This window comes from Pteropus medius, unplaced genomic scaffold (assembly GCF_902729225.1).
Source record: "Pteropus medius unplaced genomic scaffold, Ma_sr-lr_union100, whole genome shotgun sequence".
Lineage (NCBI taxonomy): Eukaryota > Metazoa > Chordata > Mammalia > Chiroptera > Pteropodidae > Pteropus > Pteropus medius.
In genome coordinates this window covers 5,502,071-5,522,372 of record NW_024349803.1, presented here as the reverse complement: position 1 = coordinate 5,522,372, position 20,302 = coordinate 5,502,071, and the positions used below count along the sequence as shown (strand labels likewise).

The window sequence follows — 20,302 nt, the reverse complement described above, 5'->3', positions numbered from 1 at the left end:
AGTAGGTTCAGGGTTGGGGCCTGAGATTCTGCATTCCTAACAATTTGCGAGGCCATGCTGCTACTGCTGGGCAGGGCCAGATAGGGTCTGGGAAGGGAAGACACATTGTGAGGAGCAAAGGAAGAGGTCGTCTCAGTCCCACAGGTGACTTCGCTTTCCTTGTACCTCAGCAACTCTTCCAAACCTCTAATGTGAACCTTGAAGAATGAATACAATTTGTCAATTGAGGGGAGAGGGTGCGAGTAATCCTAGGCGGAAGAAAAAGCGTAGTCCTTGAAGGTTTTTTTTTTTTTTAATATGCTCTTTAAAATATTGTTAAGGCTTTCCTTGATTGGTAGTACACAGAAAAGGCCAACATTCTCAGGAATTACTCTGTGCTCAAACAAGATCATGGGTGTTTTGGTTCGGCACTGGAGCAAAGCAACCAGGACATGGAGAGAGAGCACCAAGAGAAGGCTCTTCCGGCATAATATTTACCTTTAGCAGGTCTGATTTCTACCAGATAAAGTGACATTTCCCAGAAATCTTAGGATGGTAAATGGAATGGTAGGGAGTTCCCTAAAATTAGCCATCACTAAGGGCATCACTGCTTCTTTTCCTGGGACTCTGAACCCGATTGTGTGCGAAGCCAGTCTTAGTTTCCCATGTTTAGTGCTGCTAATTGTCATAAACATGGTGGCTTAAAAGAGCAAAAATTTATTCTCTCACAGTTCTGGGTGGCAAAATGAAATCAAGGTGTCAGCAAGGCCATGCTTTGTCTGAAGGCTCTTAGAGAGATTCCGTTCCTTTCCCTTTTTAACCCTTGGTGGCTGCCAGCGTTCCTTGCCCTGTGGCCGCATTACAGTAGATATCCAGTATCTTCAGATCTCTCTCTGGCCTGTTTTCATATTTCAGTTCCAAGTGCCTCATCAAATCTTCCCCTGATTCCCTTTTATAAGGACACTTGTGATTGCATTTAGGGTCTACCAGTATAATGCAGGGAAAACTCCCATCTTAAGACCCTTAATTACATCTGCAGAGACCTTTTTGTATGTGTGTCAGATAAGGTAATATATACAAGTTTCAAGGATTAGGACATGGACATCCTTCGAGGGCCATTTTTTTTTGTCCACTGCAGCCAACCTTGCTAAAGACCTAGACTAAGTGCAACATGGCCAAGAGCCTAGTCTCTGGGGATAAATTAGAGGTCTTTCTGTTCTTCATACTCACTCTGTTCCTCAGATTCACATATGTACTTTGTACCTTGTCTTCCCCCACCAAAGCATCATCTCACCTCTCTCTGATTATTTGATTTTCCTCTTCCTCCTCTTTGGGTCAGGAGAATTTCTTCAGAAATGCCTTACCTGCCCTCCTGGACCAGACCAGTCCCCCTCTCATGGCATGATGTTGCTTCCCCTTGCAGAGTTGGAATTTGACATGTGTTTTGTGTGACTATCTCTGAAAAGGCAGTACGCCTGCCCACCATGTGTCATCATTTTATTCTTAACCATCCAGCCAATAATAAATACTCAGTAAATGTTTGTTTAACAAAGGAATGAATCCTGGCTTCACTTCTTATAAGCTGTCTGTATTATTATTCTGTTAGGGCTACCATAACGAAATTCCAAAGACTGATGATGACTTGAACAACAGATATTTATTTCTCATAGTTCTGGAGGCTGGAATTTCAAGACCAAGGTGACAGCAGGATTGGTTTGTGGTGAGGCCTCTCTTACTGGCATGCAGACAGCTAGCTGCCTTCTCAGTGTCCTCACATGGTCTTTCTTCTGTGTGCATATGCTGAGAAAGATCTCAGATATATCTTTCTCTTCTTATAAGGACACCAGTCCTATTGGATTAGGGCCTTATTCTTATAATCTCATTTAACCTTAATTATTTCCTTAAAGGCCCTATCCCTAAATACAGTCAGATTGCAGATTAGGGCTTCAACATAAGAAAACGAGGGGGACACAATTCAGTCCATACTGCTATGTGACCTTAGATAAACTCCTAAATTTCTCTAAGCCTTGCTTCTCTTGTCTCAGTTATTCAGGGGCAACAGAGAGTTAATTAAAGGACAGTAAATGAGATAATGTGTGTGAAACACTTGACACATTATCTGATACAGAGTAAAAGTTTTATTTGTTTTCCTCCAGAAGAAGACAAAGATCAGGCAGTAAAAAGATTATATGGGAGGTGAAAAAACACCAGAAGGGGAGTGGAGAAGTAAGACAGGAGAGGGAAAGCAGCCCATAAAATAAATGTGCATTGTCTAACAAATCACTACTGGGGAAACTCAGGTGACTGTATAGAACGAACACTGTGGAGTCACCCTCACCCCTGAGACAAAGGAGCTGGGGGATTTCTGTACCAACAATCATCAGTGTTTGAGGTCCTTTCCCAAGGATGTAAATCCTCCTGACTTCCAGCCTGCTGTGACTGTGGACAGCAGGCGTGGATACCAGAGAAAACCTTCGGGCAAAGACATGTCCGCCAGCTCTGCAATAGTAAAGCCAGAAGGGATCTGTCTGCTACAATGAACCATCAGGGAACCTTAGCTGTTAGCTGTAGCAGTAGTAGTAGTCATTGTACTAGTAATTTTCAGAATGCCTAGAGATGCTGCTTGACAAAAGGATGCTGAGACCAAACAAGTGCAAGGAATGCTCGCCACACGGTTGTCCTCGAGGATTTGCCACTAAAGCTCTATTGATGTCCTGCAGTTGAGATGTCAAACCTTTTCTAATCCAGTGATTTCCAGACTTACTACACAAAGGCTTTTCTTTACAATATGTACTTACCTTTATGGAATGAAAGTTCTCTGATATATGCTTTGGGGATTATCATTTCTGGCTTCTAGAGATGTGACCGTCAGGTATTATAAAGACATTTTTAATCTGTTCACCACTGCAACCTCAGAACAGTGCCTGGCACACAGAAGTGTTCAGTACATGTTTGTTGTTGTAACAGAGTCTTAAAGCAATTTCAAGAAAGTGTCTGAAGATATTTTCAGTAAAAGCATTCTCATGCAAAATATCTGTCTAGTCTCTAAAATGACTGTTTTGAAAGATTTTGAAAGAAAATTCAGCTGAATATACATACACTTGTTGAAACAGAGGCCAAAACATTTTTTATTCTCCTGGCTTTGTTCCCATTCATCTTAATGAAACAATAGACGTTCCTGAAAAATGAGTACCCATGTTGTTAGAACATTGTCCACTTCACAGAAGCACTCCCTCCTCAGATTTATGTGTGAATGCAGATCAGGTCCCTCTGGTCCAACTTTGCTAAAAAGAGTATTCCAACTTCACTTCCTCCCCCTCCACTTCACCCTTTTGCTAAGAATTGCAGCTGTGACCCCACTTAAGGGTGAAAAGAATCAAATTAGAGGACTTCTGACAAGAACACCCTCTTTAGCTTGATGCCAGGCAGAGCTGGCTATTTGTTGGCCTCAAATGTCAGTTGGGACCAGAGTGAATTCTTGTCACTCTTTCTCATCCTCTGACAAGACCTAAAGCCTTTCTAAGCCCGATGCGTTTGCTTCCTCTGCAACAAAGCAAGCATGAGAAGTGGGATTTGCAACAAATAGGCTTTTCTCTACAGATCACTGCTCCAGCTGGGCATCCCTACTATTTCTGCCCAACTGTGGTACCAATGGCAACATCATTGTTTGTCAATCACTATTACAATGAAAGGTTTGAAAACCTAATTATCACTCATTCTTTGGAGCTGAGTCGGCGGCCTGGGGGCTGTAAAATAAATTTAATTGCCTGCTTGATTAGCCATTTGTATACCCAAATGCCCATTTCTTTTTTTCCCCACCTTTATTAAAATATAATAGACTGTTAGTTGCTTGTCTTTACATTGTACAATTCAGTGAGGTTTTTTTTTTTTTTCCAGTTATAGTTGGCATACAATAATCTACCAGTTTCAGCTATACAGTGACCACAACTCGCAAAGCGGTCACCACACTAAATCTAGAACCCTTCTTCCCCCTCACTTATTTATTACATAATTAACCCTCTTCCCCATGCTACACTCTACATCTCCATGCCTGTTCTACAGCTATCGAGTTGTACTGCTTAAGCCCTTTGCTTCTTTTTAGCTGTCCCTTCCAACCCCTCTCCCATCTAGTGGCCCTCAAAATATTCTCTGTTCTATGAGTTTATTTCTGCTTTTGTTGTTGTTGCTGTATATTTTGTTCTTTAGATTCCACATGTACATGAAATCATGCAATATTTGTCTTTCTCTATCTGACTTATTTCATTCAGCCCAATACCCTCTAGGCCTATCAAAGCAATATCTTTTTCCATCCCCTTCCATTTAGTCTGTGTGTGTCTTTTAATAGGCAGCATATGTAGGGGGCTTGTTTTCTTATCCATTCAGCCACTCTATCTTTTGGTTGGAGAACTTAATTCTTTTCCATTTGAGGTACTTGTTGATAGGACTGTAGTTATTACCATTCTGTATTCATGTTTTTTATACATGATTTTTTCTTCTTAAAGAAGTCTTTCCAACAATTCCTGTAATACTGACTTGGTAGTGATAAATTCTTTTAGCTTACTTTTGTCTGGGAAGCTCTTTATCTGTCCTTCAGCTCTAAATGATAGCTTTGCTAGATAAAGCATATTTGGTTGTAGACCCTGGGTTTTCATCACATCAAATATTTTGTGCCAAGCCTTTCTGTCCTGCATAGTTTCTTTTGCAAAATCAGCTGCCAATCTTATGGGTGCTCCCTTGTAGGTAACTAACTGCTTTTATCTTGCTGCTTTTAAGATTCTCTCTTTGTATTTAACCTTTGGCATTTTAATTATGATGTGTCTTGGTGTGGGCCTCTTTGGATTCCTCTTTTTTGGGACTCTCTGAGCTTCCTGGGGTTGTATGTCTATTTCCTTCACCAAGTGAGGGAAGTTTTCCATCATTATTTCTTGAAATAGCTCTTCAGTGTCTTGTTTTTCTTCCAGTACCCCTATGATATTTTTACATTTAATAGTGTCCCCTAGGATCCTTAAATTATTATTATAGTCTTGGTTTCTTTTTTCTTGCTATTCTGATTGAGTGTCCTTGGCTTCCCCATCTTCCATATCAGTGGTTCAAGCCTCTTCTTTATCCACTCTGATTATTCCATCTAATATGTTCTTTATCTCAGATAATGTGTTCTTCATTTCTGACTAATTCCCTTTTATAATTTCCATTTCCATTTTTATGTTTTTTATCTCTTTGTAAAAGTTCCACTGAATTCATCTATACTTCCCCTAAGTTCATTAAGTATCTTTATAACCAATGTTTTGAACTCTGCATCTGTTATATTGCTTGACTCCATTATTCCTGGATCTCTGTTCTGTTCTCTCCACATGGTTTCTGCTTCTTTGTCTTCCAATTTTGGCTGCCTTTCTGTGTCTGTTTCTATGTACTAAGCAAAGCTCCTGAGTCTCCCGGTCTTATTAGTGCAGATTTTGTTTACTAGGTGTCCAGTGGCACAGTCCTGAGAGGGGTTCAGCTGCAGGCCAAATTTAGCCCAAGCCTCTACCTCTCTGGGGCCACCTGTTAAGAATCAGCAAGCAATCCACAGATGCTGTGCTTATAGTTGCCTCAAGAAACCACACCAGAAACTGAGACCAGCCGCCACCAGTGTGAGTCCTGGCACTGCTCAGCAAGGAACACGTGAGTGTCTGAGGACTCACCTGGATGTGGCTTGAGTGGGGCCACAAATTGGTGGGGGGTAGTTTTAGGGAATCCTCTGGGCAAAAAGAGCTCTGTTATCCAGTTTAATGATGTCTCAGCTACAGTGGCGCTGAGTCTGCACACTGGGAGTGGGGAGGGCTCAACAGAGGAACAATGGATACTGCCAGCATTTCTGCTCGGGAGAGAGGCTTGGCCCCAGCCCTTGCTCCAAAAACTCAGTGTCCCCCTGTAAGTCCCTGGTGCTCCCTGTGCAGCCGACCGGGCACTGGTGCTCAGAGTGAGCTGGTCCATCACCCCCAAAAGTCCACTCTTGTGCACAGCTCCTTTAAGAGGTGTCTGCAGCTGCCACAGACTCTGTCCTACTCAGCCACTCAGGACCAAGCAGCCTCGCATCTTCGCCCCGTCCTACCTTCCACCATCGCAGGTTGATCAATTATTTCTCTCCCTCTTTGTAGTGCTTCTGTTCATCTAGATCCCAAGTGACTTTCTTTGCTGTTTCTTCCGTGTTTCTGTCACAACTTTGATTTGGTCACAAGAGGGATGAACAAAGCCTCTATCATCTACTCCATTTTTCCCCCCAAATTTGCCCACTTCTTAAGAAGGAATATTTACTGAGAAATTGCTCATCTCATATTTCCTGGTAAATTACTTATCTTCCTAGCATTTGCAAAAGGCAGGAACTGGAACTCAGTAGCATCCTCTTCACACCCTGCAAATGGAATTATTGGCATTTCTAGGTAAGTCAGGAGTGAGGGAAGAGAACTCTGACCATCCAGAATTTCATGGGTTACGTCTCTGTTGGTCTCTTAAAGAATGATAATGTGGATCTTAGATGTAAAATAGTCAGAGTTTGAAAATGGATCAAATATGGAAGAGAGAAGGAAGCATCAAATGCCTGTGGTCTGTAAAGACAGTCTACCCACACCCACTAACCCAGTGAGTGGGTTATTACCGTGCTGAGAGGATGGTTGGGGTCACTTGGAGCCATATGGGTAGGTAACCAATGTAAATGAAACACAATGACAATGGACAGAAATATTTCTGAAACCAGATTTATTTGGGAAACAAGATATGTTGCCTCTTTTGGTCCATTGTAGACCTGGCTACTGCTTACCAGTTTTGTCATTTATTCATCTGTCTTCCTCATCCCTCCTTGTTGAGAAACTCCTGGAGAGAAACTAGAAAGTCTTCTAATGCCCGTTTGCTGTTTGTTTTCTGTTTCCTCTGTGTTTTGGTTCATCTCAAGTTCAAGAAAAATGTCTACGTTTTTCTAAGGAATGTTAGCTTTGACAATCTGTGAATGGAAGGGGAAGGGATGATGATTTTTGTCTACAAAACAAGAACCACTGGGATCTTCTTAATAAATAGAGTGGAAAAGGTGAGGAGTTTGGATTCATAAATAACTATGGGATATAATGCCAATTCCCTTTTTTTAAATGCTGTCTTATTGATAGCCAGCTTTAAATTTTCTGTGTTTTTAATCATTATGCTACAGTGCCCTTCACTGAGGCTTTCGATTTACTTCATTCTTTTTTCCCTCCATTTACTTATGAATCTATTTATTTATGTATTTATTTAGGGTGACATTGGTTAATGAAATCCAGTAAGTTTCAGGTGTACAATTCAACAGTAAGACATATATATATATATATATATATATATATATATATATATATATATATATATATATATATAGTTCTGTGTGTTCACCGCTCATAGTTAGATTTCTTTCTGTCACCACATATTTGATCCCTTTTATTTCATCTACTTCTCCCCTTCCTTTCCCCCTTACCCTCTATAACCACTAGTTTGTTGTCCATGTCCATGAGCCTCTGTTTGTATGTCCTGTTTGTTTGTTGTTTTTAGGTTTATATCCCACGTATCATGTAGTTTTCAACTTTGTCTGGCTTATTTTGCTTAGCATGATTATCTCGAGGTCCATTCATGTTGTCGCAAATGGCAGTATTTCATCTCTTCTTATAGCTGAATAATAGCCCATTGTATACATGTACCACAGCCTCTTTATCTCATCGTCTAATGTAGGACACTTCAGTTGCTTCCATTTTCTGGCCACCATGAGTAATGCTGCTATGAACTTCGGTGTGTGTATATCTTTTCAGATATATGTTTTCAAGTCTTTGTGGTAAATACCCAGTAGAGGGATTGCTAGATCATATGCTAGATCAAATCTTAATTTTTTGAGGAACTTTCATTCTGTTTTCCATAGTGGCTATACCAATTTGCAGTCCCACCAGCAGTGTATGAGGGTCCCATTTTCCACATCCTCTCCAACATTTGTTATTACTTGTCCTATGGATAATAGCTATTCTAACAGGTGTGAGATGGTATCTCAAATTACTTTATTCTTGAGATTTAATGTGATTATTTCTTTACAATCTTCTCCAGGGTTAAGCACACCGACATGGGATTCAGGGCTTAAAAGCAAACACAAAGAGTGAAAATCCAGCTGTGAAAATTTTCTGACTCTGTTTCATGAGTTTGTTTACCAGTTAGAATGTTGCTAGATCTTAGTTTCTGGAGTCAGACCTGTGCTCAGATCTCTACCACACTACGTCTTGTCTCTGTGGCCTTGGGAAAAATACTTAAACTCTGTGTCCTATTTTCCTCATCTGTGAAAGTAAATTAATAATATAAAATTTGTGGGGCTGTAAAATTAACAATAAAATGACTACAAAATCAAAAACCTTACTCAATTTCTTATTCCCTTCAGATTTTATTCACTCTCTCTTCCCCACTTTATAGCCAAACTTATTGAAAGAATCATCTTCATGTGCTTACTCAGTTTCCTTCCCTCTTTCTCTCCTCTTCAACCTATTCCATTCTGTTTTCTGCCCCAAACCTGAATACATGTCCTTTGCCTCCAAACTTAATGTCTTCTTCTCATGTCCCTTATCTTAGTGAATGGCACAATCTGATCCAATGATGCGTTTATGATGCCTCCCTCTCTCTTCCATATTCAATCCATTTTCAAGTTCTGACTACTTCACATCTAAATATATCATAAATACAGCTTCTTCTCTCTATCTCCACAGCCGCCATCACCTCTTGCCTGGACTATCATAGAAAGAGATTCTTAAGTGGTCTGCTCTCATTCACCCCACCACCTGTTCATTTACTCTCTCCACATGGCCAATGCATCTAAGCTTTGTGATGAGTTTTCTTTGTTTATTTGACCATTTGGTTAATTCCTATCTTCCCACTAGAATGTAAGCTCCATGAGGTCAGAAATTGCATCTGACTTTGCTTACCACTGTATTCTTTGTGCCCAGCACCAAGTCCAGCATACAGTGAGGGCTAAGTAAATATGTGTGGAGTGAATAAGCATCTGCCACATAATTTGTGCTCCTTAAGTGGGAGTTCCTGTTGCTGTCATTGTCATTGTGTCATCATCATCATCATCATCATCATCATCATCATCATCAGTATTACCAGGTGATTCGTTACAGAAATATTCTTTCCTGTTCAGATTATAGCCAACTAACCCTCAGGATCTTTAAATCTGCTTGGCTTAGGAAAGTTCTCTGAAACTTTTTGCATCTGACACTAGCATGCTCAGAATTGTCATTGCTCTAACACAGAAACTAAAATATATAAGGATTTCAGAGAATGGGTTTGTTGCCCTGCTTTCACAGTGATCTCCTTGCCTCTCTTTCTGTAAATATGGGTATCATTACCTAATGCTGCATGGAATATTATCCCAGATTTTGACAGCTTTTAAAAAATAAACATTATCTCACAGTTTCTATGTGTCAGGAATCGGGGTGAGGGTAGGGGGCTAGCAACATAGCTATGTCCTCTGGATCAGGGTTTCTCACAAGGCTTCTTTCAAGGCACAGATATCTCAAGGCTCAACTTGGGGGAGGAGCCTGCTTCCAATCTCAGTTGTATGGCTGTTGGCAGGCCTGGGATTTCTATTGGCTACTGACTGGAAACATCCAATTCCTGGCCACATGGACTGCCCTCTAGGGTTTCTCGCAACATAATAGCTTGCTTCCCCCAGAGCAAACACTCGGGGTGTGTGTGTGTGTGTGTGTGTATGTGTGTGTGTGTGTGTGTGTGTGAAAGAGAGAGAGAGAGAGAGTGATAGTGAGCGAGAAAGAAGTCACAGCCAATTGGTAACAATCTCAGAAGTGATATCCCATCACTTTTGTCGTATTCTGTTCATTAAAAGCAAGTCACTGGATCTGTCCCATATGCAAGGGGAAGGAATTACACAATGGCATGAATACCAGGAGGTGAGGATCACTGGAGGTCACCTTAGATAGAAGCTACCTACAACAATATGTGACTTTGTTCTCCCTAGGCAAGAGCACACTGCTTTCACTTGATTCTTCCAAACTTTTCTCCTTTAGGAATCATGAGTTGCATACCCATCAGTGCCTCAGTGCATCACCATACTTCTTTTCCTAGAAAGGAAGAAAGGGGGGGAGAGGAGGATGGGTAGGTTCTGCTAAGAATAGCTTCTAATATAATAATAATTTTTAATAGCTTCTAATATAATAACAAGTTTAGTTGTCATTACACATTGTGCATTGACACTAAATCATGGAGAAGACCTCAGTTACTCCTACTGGTTTGTCTGAGCATCAGTTTCCTGATGACTTACTTTATAGCTTTCTAATGAATATATTAAAAATAGAACTTTAGAGGTAATAGATACAGAAGATGTATATTTAGATATTGTGTTTCTTTCCCTCCCTGCACTCTGTCCCCCAGCTTTGCACAGTTTTTAGTGCTAATTTGACATCATTCTGAAACTTCATCTACTTTATCTTAATGTACATATTCAACATTTGCCATCTAATTTTGATATAAATCCTTCAGCAATAATTAAGCCACCTCTTAATTGACTGAGTTATCTGTAATTTGTCACACACTCACTCTTATATCACATGTTATAAGAAGAAAAAGGGAAAAACCTATATTTAGGAGTTTCATGGAAAAACCTTGGAAAATAAATGGACATAGATGTCATAATTTCAAGGAGAGTTGTGAACGCAGAATTTTGTTAAAAAGTAGACCTGCAGTTGTATGACCAGTATCTCCACATTTTGTTTCCTTTTGTGCAGATCGTTTCCCAGAGAAAGCTGTCCAAATCCTTGTTGAAGCATGGAAACACGGCTGGGAAATCCTCCATCACGGTGAGCCCTCCCTAGGCAGCCATCCACTCAGGGGCCATGTTGTAGCTGCTTGGGATGAACTAGATGTGTGGCAAGCAGACCCTATGGCTATTGGGAGTTGATGCCACAACTGCTCAGCTATCTAAGTCACACTCTTTTTTCTTTCTTTCTTTCTTTTCTTTCTTTCTTTCTTTTCTTTCTTTTCTTTCTTTCTTTTCTTTCTTTCTTTCTTTCTTTCTTTCTTTCTTTCTTTCTTTCTTTCTTTCCTTCTTTTCTTTCTTTTCTTCCTTTTCTTTCTTTTCTTTCTTTTCTTTCTTTCTTTTCTCCTTCTTGCCAATACAATTTTGACCTTTCCACCCCTAGGAAAAAAGGGGTAGAAGGATTTGAAAGTGAGGCCATTCACTTGAAGCCATTCATGTCTACTAAGCTAAGCCCTTCTGCATTTGCAATATAGGTTTCAGTGGGAGCTAAAGATGGAGTTGTCGAGAATGGTAAGAAAATGGGATTGTGTGGAGTTTTCAAATCATCAAAGCTACCTATCCCTATCTCTAATTTTTTCTGAGAATTAAAAATTTTCTCTAATCACATTTAATCCAAGGTTTGGTGTGTTACCAAAAGTCCAGAGAGCCCAGCATTTAACTCTCTTCTTTAATATAATAGTTTGGAGCTATGCTGTCATATCTGGTAACCAGTAGCCACATGTGATTATTTAAGCTTAAATAAAATTATTAAAATTAAATAAAAGCAGATATTCATTGCTTAGTCACACTAGCCACATATCAATTGCTCAATAGTTACATGTGACCAGCAGCTACAGTGTCGGACAGTGCAAATCGTGATTGCAGAATGTCCTATTGGGCAATGCTGGAAGTGCTTCTAAATAAAATCTTAAGTTTTCATATATTCGAATCTTTGACATCTTTTATTAGCGCCTTTGAGAAAGGTAGAACAAGTTGTCTAACTAGTTAGATTTGTGGACCAAAAAAAATGATAGAAAAAAGGAAATTGCTAGGAAAAGAAATTGCCGAGGCCAACCTCCTGAGCTCTGTGAACATTTCTTTTTAACTGGAAAATTCATTTTTTAAAATAAAATTTAGACTGTTTCTAAAGGAAAAATTCAAAAGACTTCCCAGTGGCGAAAGTTGTGACCATTCTTAAGATAACTTACCTGAATTTGTTGCTTGAATATTTTAAATGACACAGTCATGTCAAAGCTTTTTCTTGACTGCCATGTTCAATCATGAACAAATCATTCAAATGGCCTTTGAAGACCCCGTTGGTGTTCTAAAAAGCCACAGACCCAAACCAAAGGCTCACTCCTAAAACCCACAAACCCAGAGAAGCCGTGGGTGGTAGACCCAGGTATAAGATTTGCCATGGTTCTTTCCCGTGGAAACAAAACCTCACCTTGCCATCCTTTCTCTAAGACATCTTAATATTATTTTCCTAAACACATCCCAGAGAAAATTTATTTCCTTCTTAGTTTTAAATATTTAAACACTCCACTTAATCTTGGAGCTTTGGGTCAAAACAGTGGCTTTATTAGCTTTTGGAAAACACTTGAAAATATGTGTAAAATTTTCTAGGCTTCTGCAGATGGAGATTATACCTTTTATCCTCTTTCCAAAAGTGTCTGTGACCACAAAATAGTTAAAGACCATTCTTCAAGTGAAGTGTAACAGGCATTAAGGTGATAGAGGACAAAAGAGGACCAAATAAAAAATTTAAATAGAATGGTTTCTAGTTTATCAAGCAATTTTTGAGTTTTTTACTGTGTATCTAGACTTATGTTTTCTACTCCTTAGTTCCTTAGTTCCTCACATTTTAGGAGGTGGGTATTTCCCTCTTTAGTCAACCTTTTCACCTTTAATATTAAGTATAAAATAAAAATTTCCAGTGCCTACCAGTATGTACTCAGAACAGATGGACACAACTCATAATAGAAAAATTGAGCTCAGATAGAATAGAGATAAAATTGAATTAAAACGCAGTGTCTTGACATAACCAGTTTAATAAGGATATCCACATGCTATGGCCTCTGAATGCATGGTAAAGTCCTAAACATTATTTGTAAATGGTTTAACCTATATGCAACTAGACCGGTCCCTCGATTTGTATTGTTGTTATTGTTTTCTCTTGACTTTTCCCATCAATTTCTGCTCCAAAGCTTTGAGAGTCACTGACTATTAAATATTGGAAAGTGATTTATTATGTAAGAGGCTCTTATATAATATTATCTCTTCATTTGTACCAAAATCCTTGTCAGGAATTCTCTGTTCTTGAGAGTTAAGGGCTTAGGTCCTTATTCATTCATATCATCTATCTAGCTACCTATCTCTCTTCAGTTCAGAAAGCCCAGTGATAGTCTTTTTGAAAAATGGTATTTAGAACATTTCTTTAATGACTATATAACCATTAGTCTGCAAAGGACATAGAGACTGTTTTTTTCCCTACCCCTTGTTGGTCTGACTCAAAACAGTGAAGAAATGTTACTGCTCCTTTTTCTTTGTAACTTCCCAAAGAAAATAATATATCTTTACTTATGTAAGTGCCATCCAAAGCTCTTTAAAGAGAGAAGCTCTTCCTAACTGCTGCTCCAAATATATCTTCCTCCAGCTTTTGCCCCATCTCTTATGTTCTTATGCTCAGCATAAATGAAACCTAGTTATCTACTGTTATTTATTCTAGAGAGTTCTCTTGTATACCTGCAAATGCTGTGCCATGTTCAGTTATGGAAAACTCTTTACCCAATGACAGTCTTTGTTGATTTTCGGACCAAATATGAGCTAAATTTGTTCATGAATTCCTGGACTGAGTGGTTCAATTGCTCCTGCAGCTGATGTGTGCTTTTTCCTTTAGGTGATTGCTGAAGAATTATCTGGCAATGACGACTATGTTGAACTTGCATTCAACGCACGGAAATTGGATGACAAGGTAAAGTGTTTGCCATTAACCTTATTAAAGGAAGTAATAAATCCAGCACACAAAGTTTAATCAGATTTTCCCCTGCAGTTATTTTTTTCTTTTTCAACCCACATTATTGAACAGACCAAAGATTTCAAAGAGGTCTTCAAAGTAAGACTTCCCTAAATTGAGAAGCAGTTAATGATATGGAGGAGGGACTATAATTAAAACATAGCCATTTTATTACACCAAGATTTCATTTGTTCCCAAATGCCACAAGTCATATGTGCACAGGTAAATAAGATTTAACCCCACTGCTAGGGACATTTCAAAGGAAAAAGAGAAGATGTGAAAGAGAAGAAAAATAACATTTATTAAGTACCTATATTTGATAGGAATAAGGTTAAGAACTTTTCATGCATTATCACATTTATTCTTCTTATAACTTACATGCAGAAGGTATTATTAACCCTGTTTTGAAGATGAGAAAACAGATCCAAAGATGAAATAATTTGTCTAAGTTCACTTCATGTGTTAGTCCAGATAACCTAAGAAACAGACACCAAGAAGACAAGATTAAATAGGCAATAATTTTATTAGGAAAAATGCCTGTGTAAGGAACACAGGGAAGAAGTCTGGGAGAGCTGACAGACACGATGCAAATCTGACAATGAGTAAAGGAGAAAGGGAAAGAAGGGTGAGTGGCAGTGCCCTGGAATTTCATACAGTCTAAAGAAGGTTCAGCAAGGCCATTGAGGAATTCTAGAGCCAACACTGGCCATCAGGAGAGTTTCATGCCTCCCATGCCTGCTTTATATCTCCTACACATGCAGTTACTGACTGGGAGCAGCCCTTGGAAAGGCTGGCCTTGGTGCAAGTGCAGGATGGATTTTTGAGCACAATAGCTAGGGCCCTTGGTCAATGACACTCCCTGTAGTGAGAGGTCCACAAAGCACATTCTCATGGCCACCACATCCTGATAATAAGTGCTAAAACTGAGGATTCAGGTCCATGGCCCTCTGACTCTCATCTGAATTCTTTCTATTATATCTCACAACTTCTATCCAGTCACAGACCATGTAAATCTGTGTATATAGAAAAAGTTCTACAGTTTCTACCCCTTGAAAAAGAAAGGGGTATCTTCACCATATATTTATGATTTCCCAACAACCATATCCTTAAATCAGAAAGCATATCATATCAATAACTGTATTCACAAAGGACTCCATTTTCCTAGGTAACTAGAGAACAGGGGATTTTTAGATGTGGCACCACTTTTTCAAATAATTGCTTACAGGAATTAGGCTGGAAAAGGTAAAGCAGTGTCTTAGCAATTCCATAGTCTTAACCAGCAGCTCATATCTTTACATATCTCATTTACTTTCACTTACAAAAAATACTCAGCCCATTTTTGCATTCATTAATGCCCTCTTTAATTTGTTCATTTATTCACTGACTCATCAGTCATTTTCCAAACTTTTGTTGCATGCATCAGGTTGTGGAGAAAGGATATACTTTAAACCACTCTCGTACCTGCAATCTGGAATTCGCCATCTAACTAAATGAAACATAAATTTAAATAACAAATGATTTAAAAATACTATAGTCATGATAGAATAAGTGATGTATAATCAAAATATCCTGAAAAAGGTAATTCATTTTTCCTTTGGATATCAGGAAAGACTTTATCCTTACAAATGAATTGTAGTTGAATATTTTTAGCATCCTGAGTAGATCGTGTGAAACTTTCACAAATTATGACCTTTCGACATTAAAATGAGCTAGGTGATGGGAACTGCAATGTGCATTGGTATTAGTTGGGTGTAAGCTTTTAACCATTACTTTCATGTGACTGTTATGCTCTTTATCTTTCATCTTATCCCCAAGTTTCAAAACAATTCACCAAACTGCTTTGTAGTATCTTTCCTGGTACCATTATAAGCCACTGAGTCAGTGTGTAACAGTGTTAAACTACTCACTTAATGGCTTATAATGGCTTCTTTTCCCTTAGCAGTCCCTTAAAGACCTCTAATTTGTCCTCTAACTGACCTATGTTGCAGTGCAAGGGGACTTGGGGGTTTGTTAGTGGGCCCATTGACTCTAAAGTGTTTGAACAGTTTCCCGTCATTCAAATGCACTGGTCACAAAACTGAAGGAGCCCCTGTGTAGTGTTTAATGTGGTCTAGATGGCTATTTCCACCCTTGACTACGCTAATTGTCTAGGGCCCTTGTCACTGCTGAGCCGCAATGCCCCAGTGCTGTAGACCCCAGCTCCTTCATAATGTGGTGATATCTTGCCCAGACTCCTTAGTAACAGAGAGGAGCAGGCCCTGTTCAGGGCAAAGAAAAGGCCATTGCTCCAGTTTGGACTGGAAAGTAAATGTCCTTGGGTGGAAAGAGAGTAGAGTTGTAGAATTAAGGAGCAAGAGGATACCATGAAGGTCATCTCACACAACCTCTTCAGGAAACAAAGGCTTTGATATGTTCAATGACTTACCTAAAGATCTTACTACTGTACTGGTTATCTATTGCTGCATAACAGCCCACCTCAAAATCTAGTGACTTAAATTAACAGCTATTTTATATGTCATCATATAAATTCAGGCAGGGTTCAGCTGGGCAATTCTTCAACCCCCTAATGATGTTGACAGAAGTCATTTATGATACTCAGCTCATGGCGGAGCTTGTCTGGAAAGTCCAATATAGCTATATAGCTTTATCACATGCCTGGCACAGGGGATGGCTGAAAGGCTGGACTCAGCTGGGTTGGTCAGGCAGAGTACCTACATGGTAGTCTTGGGTTAGTCATCCTCTCTCTACATGGTGGCTGGCTTTTCCGAGAAAGAGCATACCAGAGAACCAGATGGAAGCTGTATAGCCTTTTCTGACATAGCCTTGGGAGTCACCCATCATTACTTCTGCTGCATTCTATTGGTTACAAATGAGCCATAAGACCAGCCCAGAATCAAAGCGAGGGGAGTTAGGCTCCACACCTTGATGGGGGAGTGGCAAAGTCATTCTGTAGAAAAGCATGTGGACATAGTGGTAGCCATCTTTGGAAAATGCAATCTACTACAGTATTTTTGTGATTGAACCAGAATAAAATAGGGTAATTATTTCACAGCTAGAAACAATGGTTTCCAGAAGTTCTCAAGGAAGACCTCTTTCTAGCTTTTAGCATTAAATGATGTTGTAGCTACCTACATGTTAACGATTAATTAACTCACATTGATTAATTAAGAAAATATATCATGACTAAAAGCCACTGAGATAAATAAAGCTCATAATTTAAAAAAAAATTAGTATCATGATAGCATTAGTTTCTATATGCATTTGAAAAATTTCAGTATGAATACATGGGGTGAATGTGCTATATCCAATTCAGACGATAGTTATAGAAGATCTGGATCTCCAGTCCTCTTGCAGTAATTCTGGTAACCCACAGTATCCAAATATCTCAGATAGAAAGAGTGCCTTCTTCTACAGATGAGAACATTGAGGTTCAGAGATGTGAAATGCCTTACCCAAGGCAACACATTTACTCACTCACTCACTCACTCACAAATAATCAGTGTCAGAGGGGGACCCAAACAGGTCGCCTAACTAAAATCCTAATCTTTCTTCAGGGCAGAGTGTTACTGAATACCAGTTGGATTGGTCTTGGGATGTGGAGGACTTGGTAATGTCCTCATGTATTTCAGGGAAGTAGAAAGCCAGGAAGGAGAGGGATGCTGTAGGCAGTCCTCAAAGTGTGGTCCAAGGTCCCAAGACCCTTTCAGGGAAATACATGAAGTCAAAACTATTTTCATAATAATAATACTAAGACATTATTTTCTTTCTTCACTCTCATTCTCTCATACATATACAGTGGTTTTCCAGGAGCTACACAACGCCTAATATCACAGCAGTTTGAATGTAGATGCAGATATGAGAATCCTGCTGTCTTCTGTTAAGCCAGTCATTAAATTAAGTTGCAAAAATGTAAAAAAATAATACCATTCTTCTGACTTTCTTAAATTTGGAAAATATTATCTTCTGTTAAAAATGCTATTTTTGTTATGATGTAATGGAATTTTTAAAATTATTTTAACATGATATAAAATACGAGTAGTTTTTAAACTCAGTTTTAATTTATAACATGGTAAATCTTGGTAGATATAATTCACATAAACAAAAACTCTTTGAGGTTCTCAATAATTTTTAAGAGTATAAGGGGGTCCAAAGACCAACCAAAAAGTTTGAGAACTAACCAAAATGTTTGAGAACTGCTATTGCAGGGTATGCCAGGGAGCACTAAGTACTTTTGCAAACCACAACGACAGAGAAATGTCCCTTTTATTTTGATAGAAATAGCCATTTTTAACTCGTCTTTCCAATGTTTAGCCAACCAGCAGCCACCTAGCTAAGATGGAAATCCAGAGTCCTTGAAATTTGAGAGGTAGTCTTCAATGAGAGCTACACATAAAGTAGATTAGGTTTGCAAGAAATAAAATTATTTATTTAGTGGTGATGCAATTCACTTAGTGGAAATATGAGCTTTCTAACTACTAAAGCACATTTACTGCATTGGCAGCTAGTTAGCAGTTCATCTAATAAGTAAGTAGAGATATGAGTGTAATCACTTTGGAACAATCAACTTGACAAAGTATTTTCTCCTTCCTTTCCTGAGAAATTATTTATGTTGCTGCATTGAAACTAATTCTCTCACTGAGAATTATTACAGATGAGATCTCCACATCTGAAATAATAATCATTACAAACTGCATTTTTAGTGTCCCTATGATGCTAGGGGTGCTGTAAAAGCAAACAAATCTAACTGCAAAGGTCAGCAAACTTTCTATAAAGGGCCAGGCGGTAAATATTTCAGACTTTGCAGGCCATATGATCTCTGTCTTAACTACTCAGCTCTGCCTATAAAGCATGAAAACAGACATAGACAATATGTAAATGAATGAATGCAGAATATTCCAATAAAACTTTATTTACAATACCAGGCAGCAGGCCAGATTTAGTCACATGCTGTAGTTTGTCGACCTCTGTTCTAAAGCAACATTAAATCTCTACCTGTTATGCTGTAATTTTGCTATGCTCCAGTATGCCTGCTTGAAAACTAATCCAGCCTTCATTAATGATAGCAATTATAACTAATGAGCATCTACAATATACCAGGTGTCAGGAATCTAACCTACATTATTCAAAATTCATAACCATATTCCCCAAAGTCAGATACTATTATTTCCATTTCACAGATGAACCATAAACAGGTTAAACTATTTGCCTAAAGTCACAAAGCTAGGAAGCTATAGAGTCCAGATATGACCAAATCTCTCAGATAATCTTTTCTAGTACCAATATTCTATTTTCAAGATCGTTGTCATGGAAATACACTGCTTCCTTTTCTATTCCAAACCTCGGCTGATTTCTTATTGTCCTCTCACTTGACTAAATTTCTTTCATATTGGACTAAAATGGCAGAGTAATATGACATCCAAGTTATTAAAAAATTTCACCATAACAAAACTTCAGTAAAATGCCTATATAATTAATCTTCATTGCACTGAACTGTCCCAAGGGCCACCTTAATGCTGATAGTCAAGCAGGGAAAGCTGAAAATTCCAGATTGTGGTCAAGGAACCATACAATTAGACCTAGAGTTGTTTTTAAGCTATGATTTTCTGAGTGTACATTTAACAGATTTTTGAGCTGCTTGTGAATTGTTTTATTTCCAGGAATCAGATGCCTTCTTAATAGTAATCATCCCTGATATTTGTATAGTGCTTTACAAAGTGTCCTCACGCATTCTTTCTTTTATTGATAATAATCATAGCAGCAACACTTTTTGAGTGCTTACTATGTATCAGGCACTGGACTTCACATGCATCAGCTCCTCTAATTCTACCACATTGCCATGAGGCAAAAGGTGATATACCCTTCCATTTATGGATAAGGAAACTGTGACTTGGAGAAATTAAATATCGTGCGGATCATATATGGTGAAGTCAGCAGTTGAAAACAGTCCTGAAGCCGGTGTGCTGCATATTAGATGAGTAGATACTCGAGGGAAGAGATCAGATCCAATCTTTCTTTCCTTGATATGTCCTCTTGAAAACTCTGTGCTAACACTAAATAGTATTTTAAAAGAATCGTGAAATAAGATAGAAGAAAGCACTGCAATATACTACCAAGAGAAAAAAAAAGGTACTAAAGTATATATAGAGTAAGATTACAAATATATTTTTTTAAAAAAGAAAGAAAAGAAAATTACGTCTCAATTTTAGAGAAATATTTACCACATGTTATTGATAATTGAAAAATTATGGGTGAGATTATAGGCTATTTTTTCCTTCCATTTTTTTCATTTTTCTATGTTTCTCTATCTTCTGTTTTTAAATAAAAATGATAAAAGTTTTAAATCAATCCAAGAGGAAAAAATGACTGATAGTTCTTCCTAATTGATAGTGTGGTGAGCAATTTTTAAGTACAATTCACAAACACTTTTCCTGAGGGATCAACGGTCTATTTAAGGAGGCAAAGCCTGAAGCTCCTAGAGAAAGAGCCCAAGGACCCCTAGGAAGCAGATATGTGACCGACATCTG

The 20,302-nt window shown here is 38.6% G+C and overlaps 1 protein-coding gene across 2 annotated transcripts in view; it reads left to right on the top strand.

Moving 5' to 3' along the window:
- CPNE4 (copine 4) overlaps positions 1-20,302 on the top strand; it is a 412,001-nt gene that overhangs the window by 276,354 nt on the left and 115,345 nt on the right. For both annotated transcript variants that reach the window (XM_039837137.1, XM_039837136.1), the window contains 2 exons: positions 10,752-10,823; positions 13,662-13,736. In XM_039837137.1, the coding sequence (XP_039693071.1) occupies positions 10,752-10,823; positions 13,662-13,736 (147 nt within the window). The remainder of the gene's footprint in view (positions 1-10,751; positions 10,824-13,661; positions 13,737-20,302) is intronic.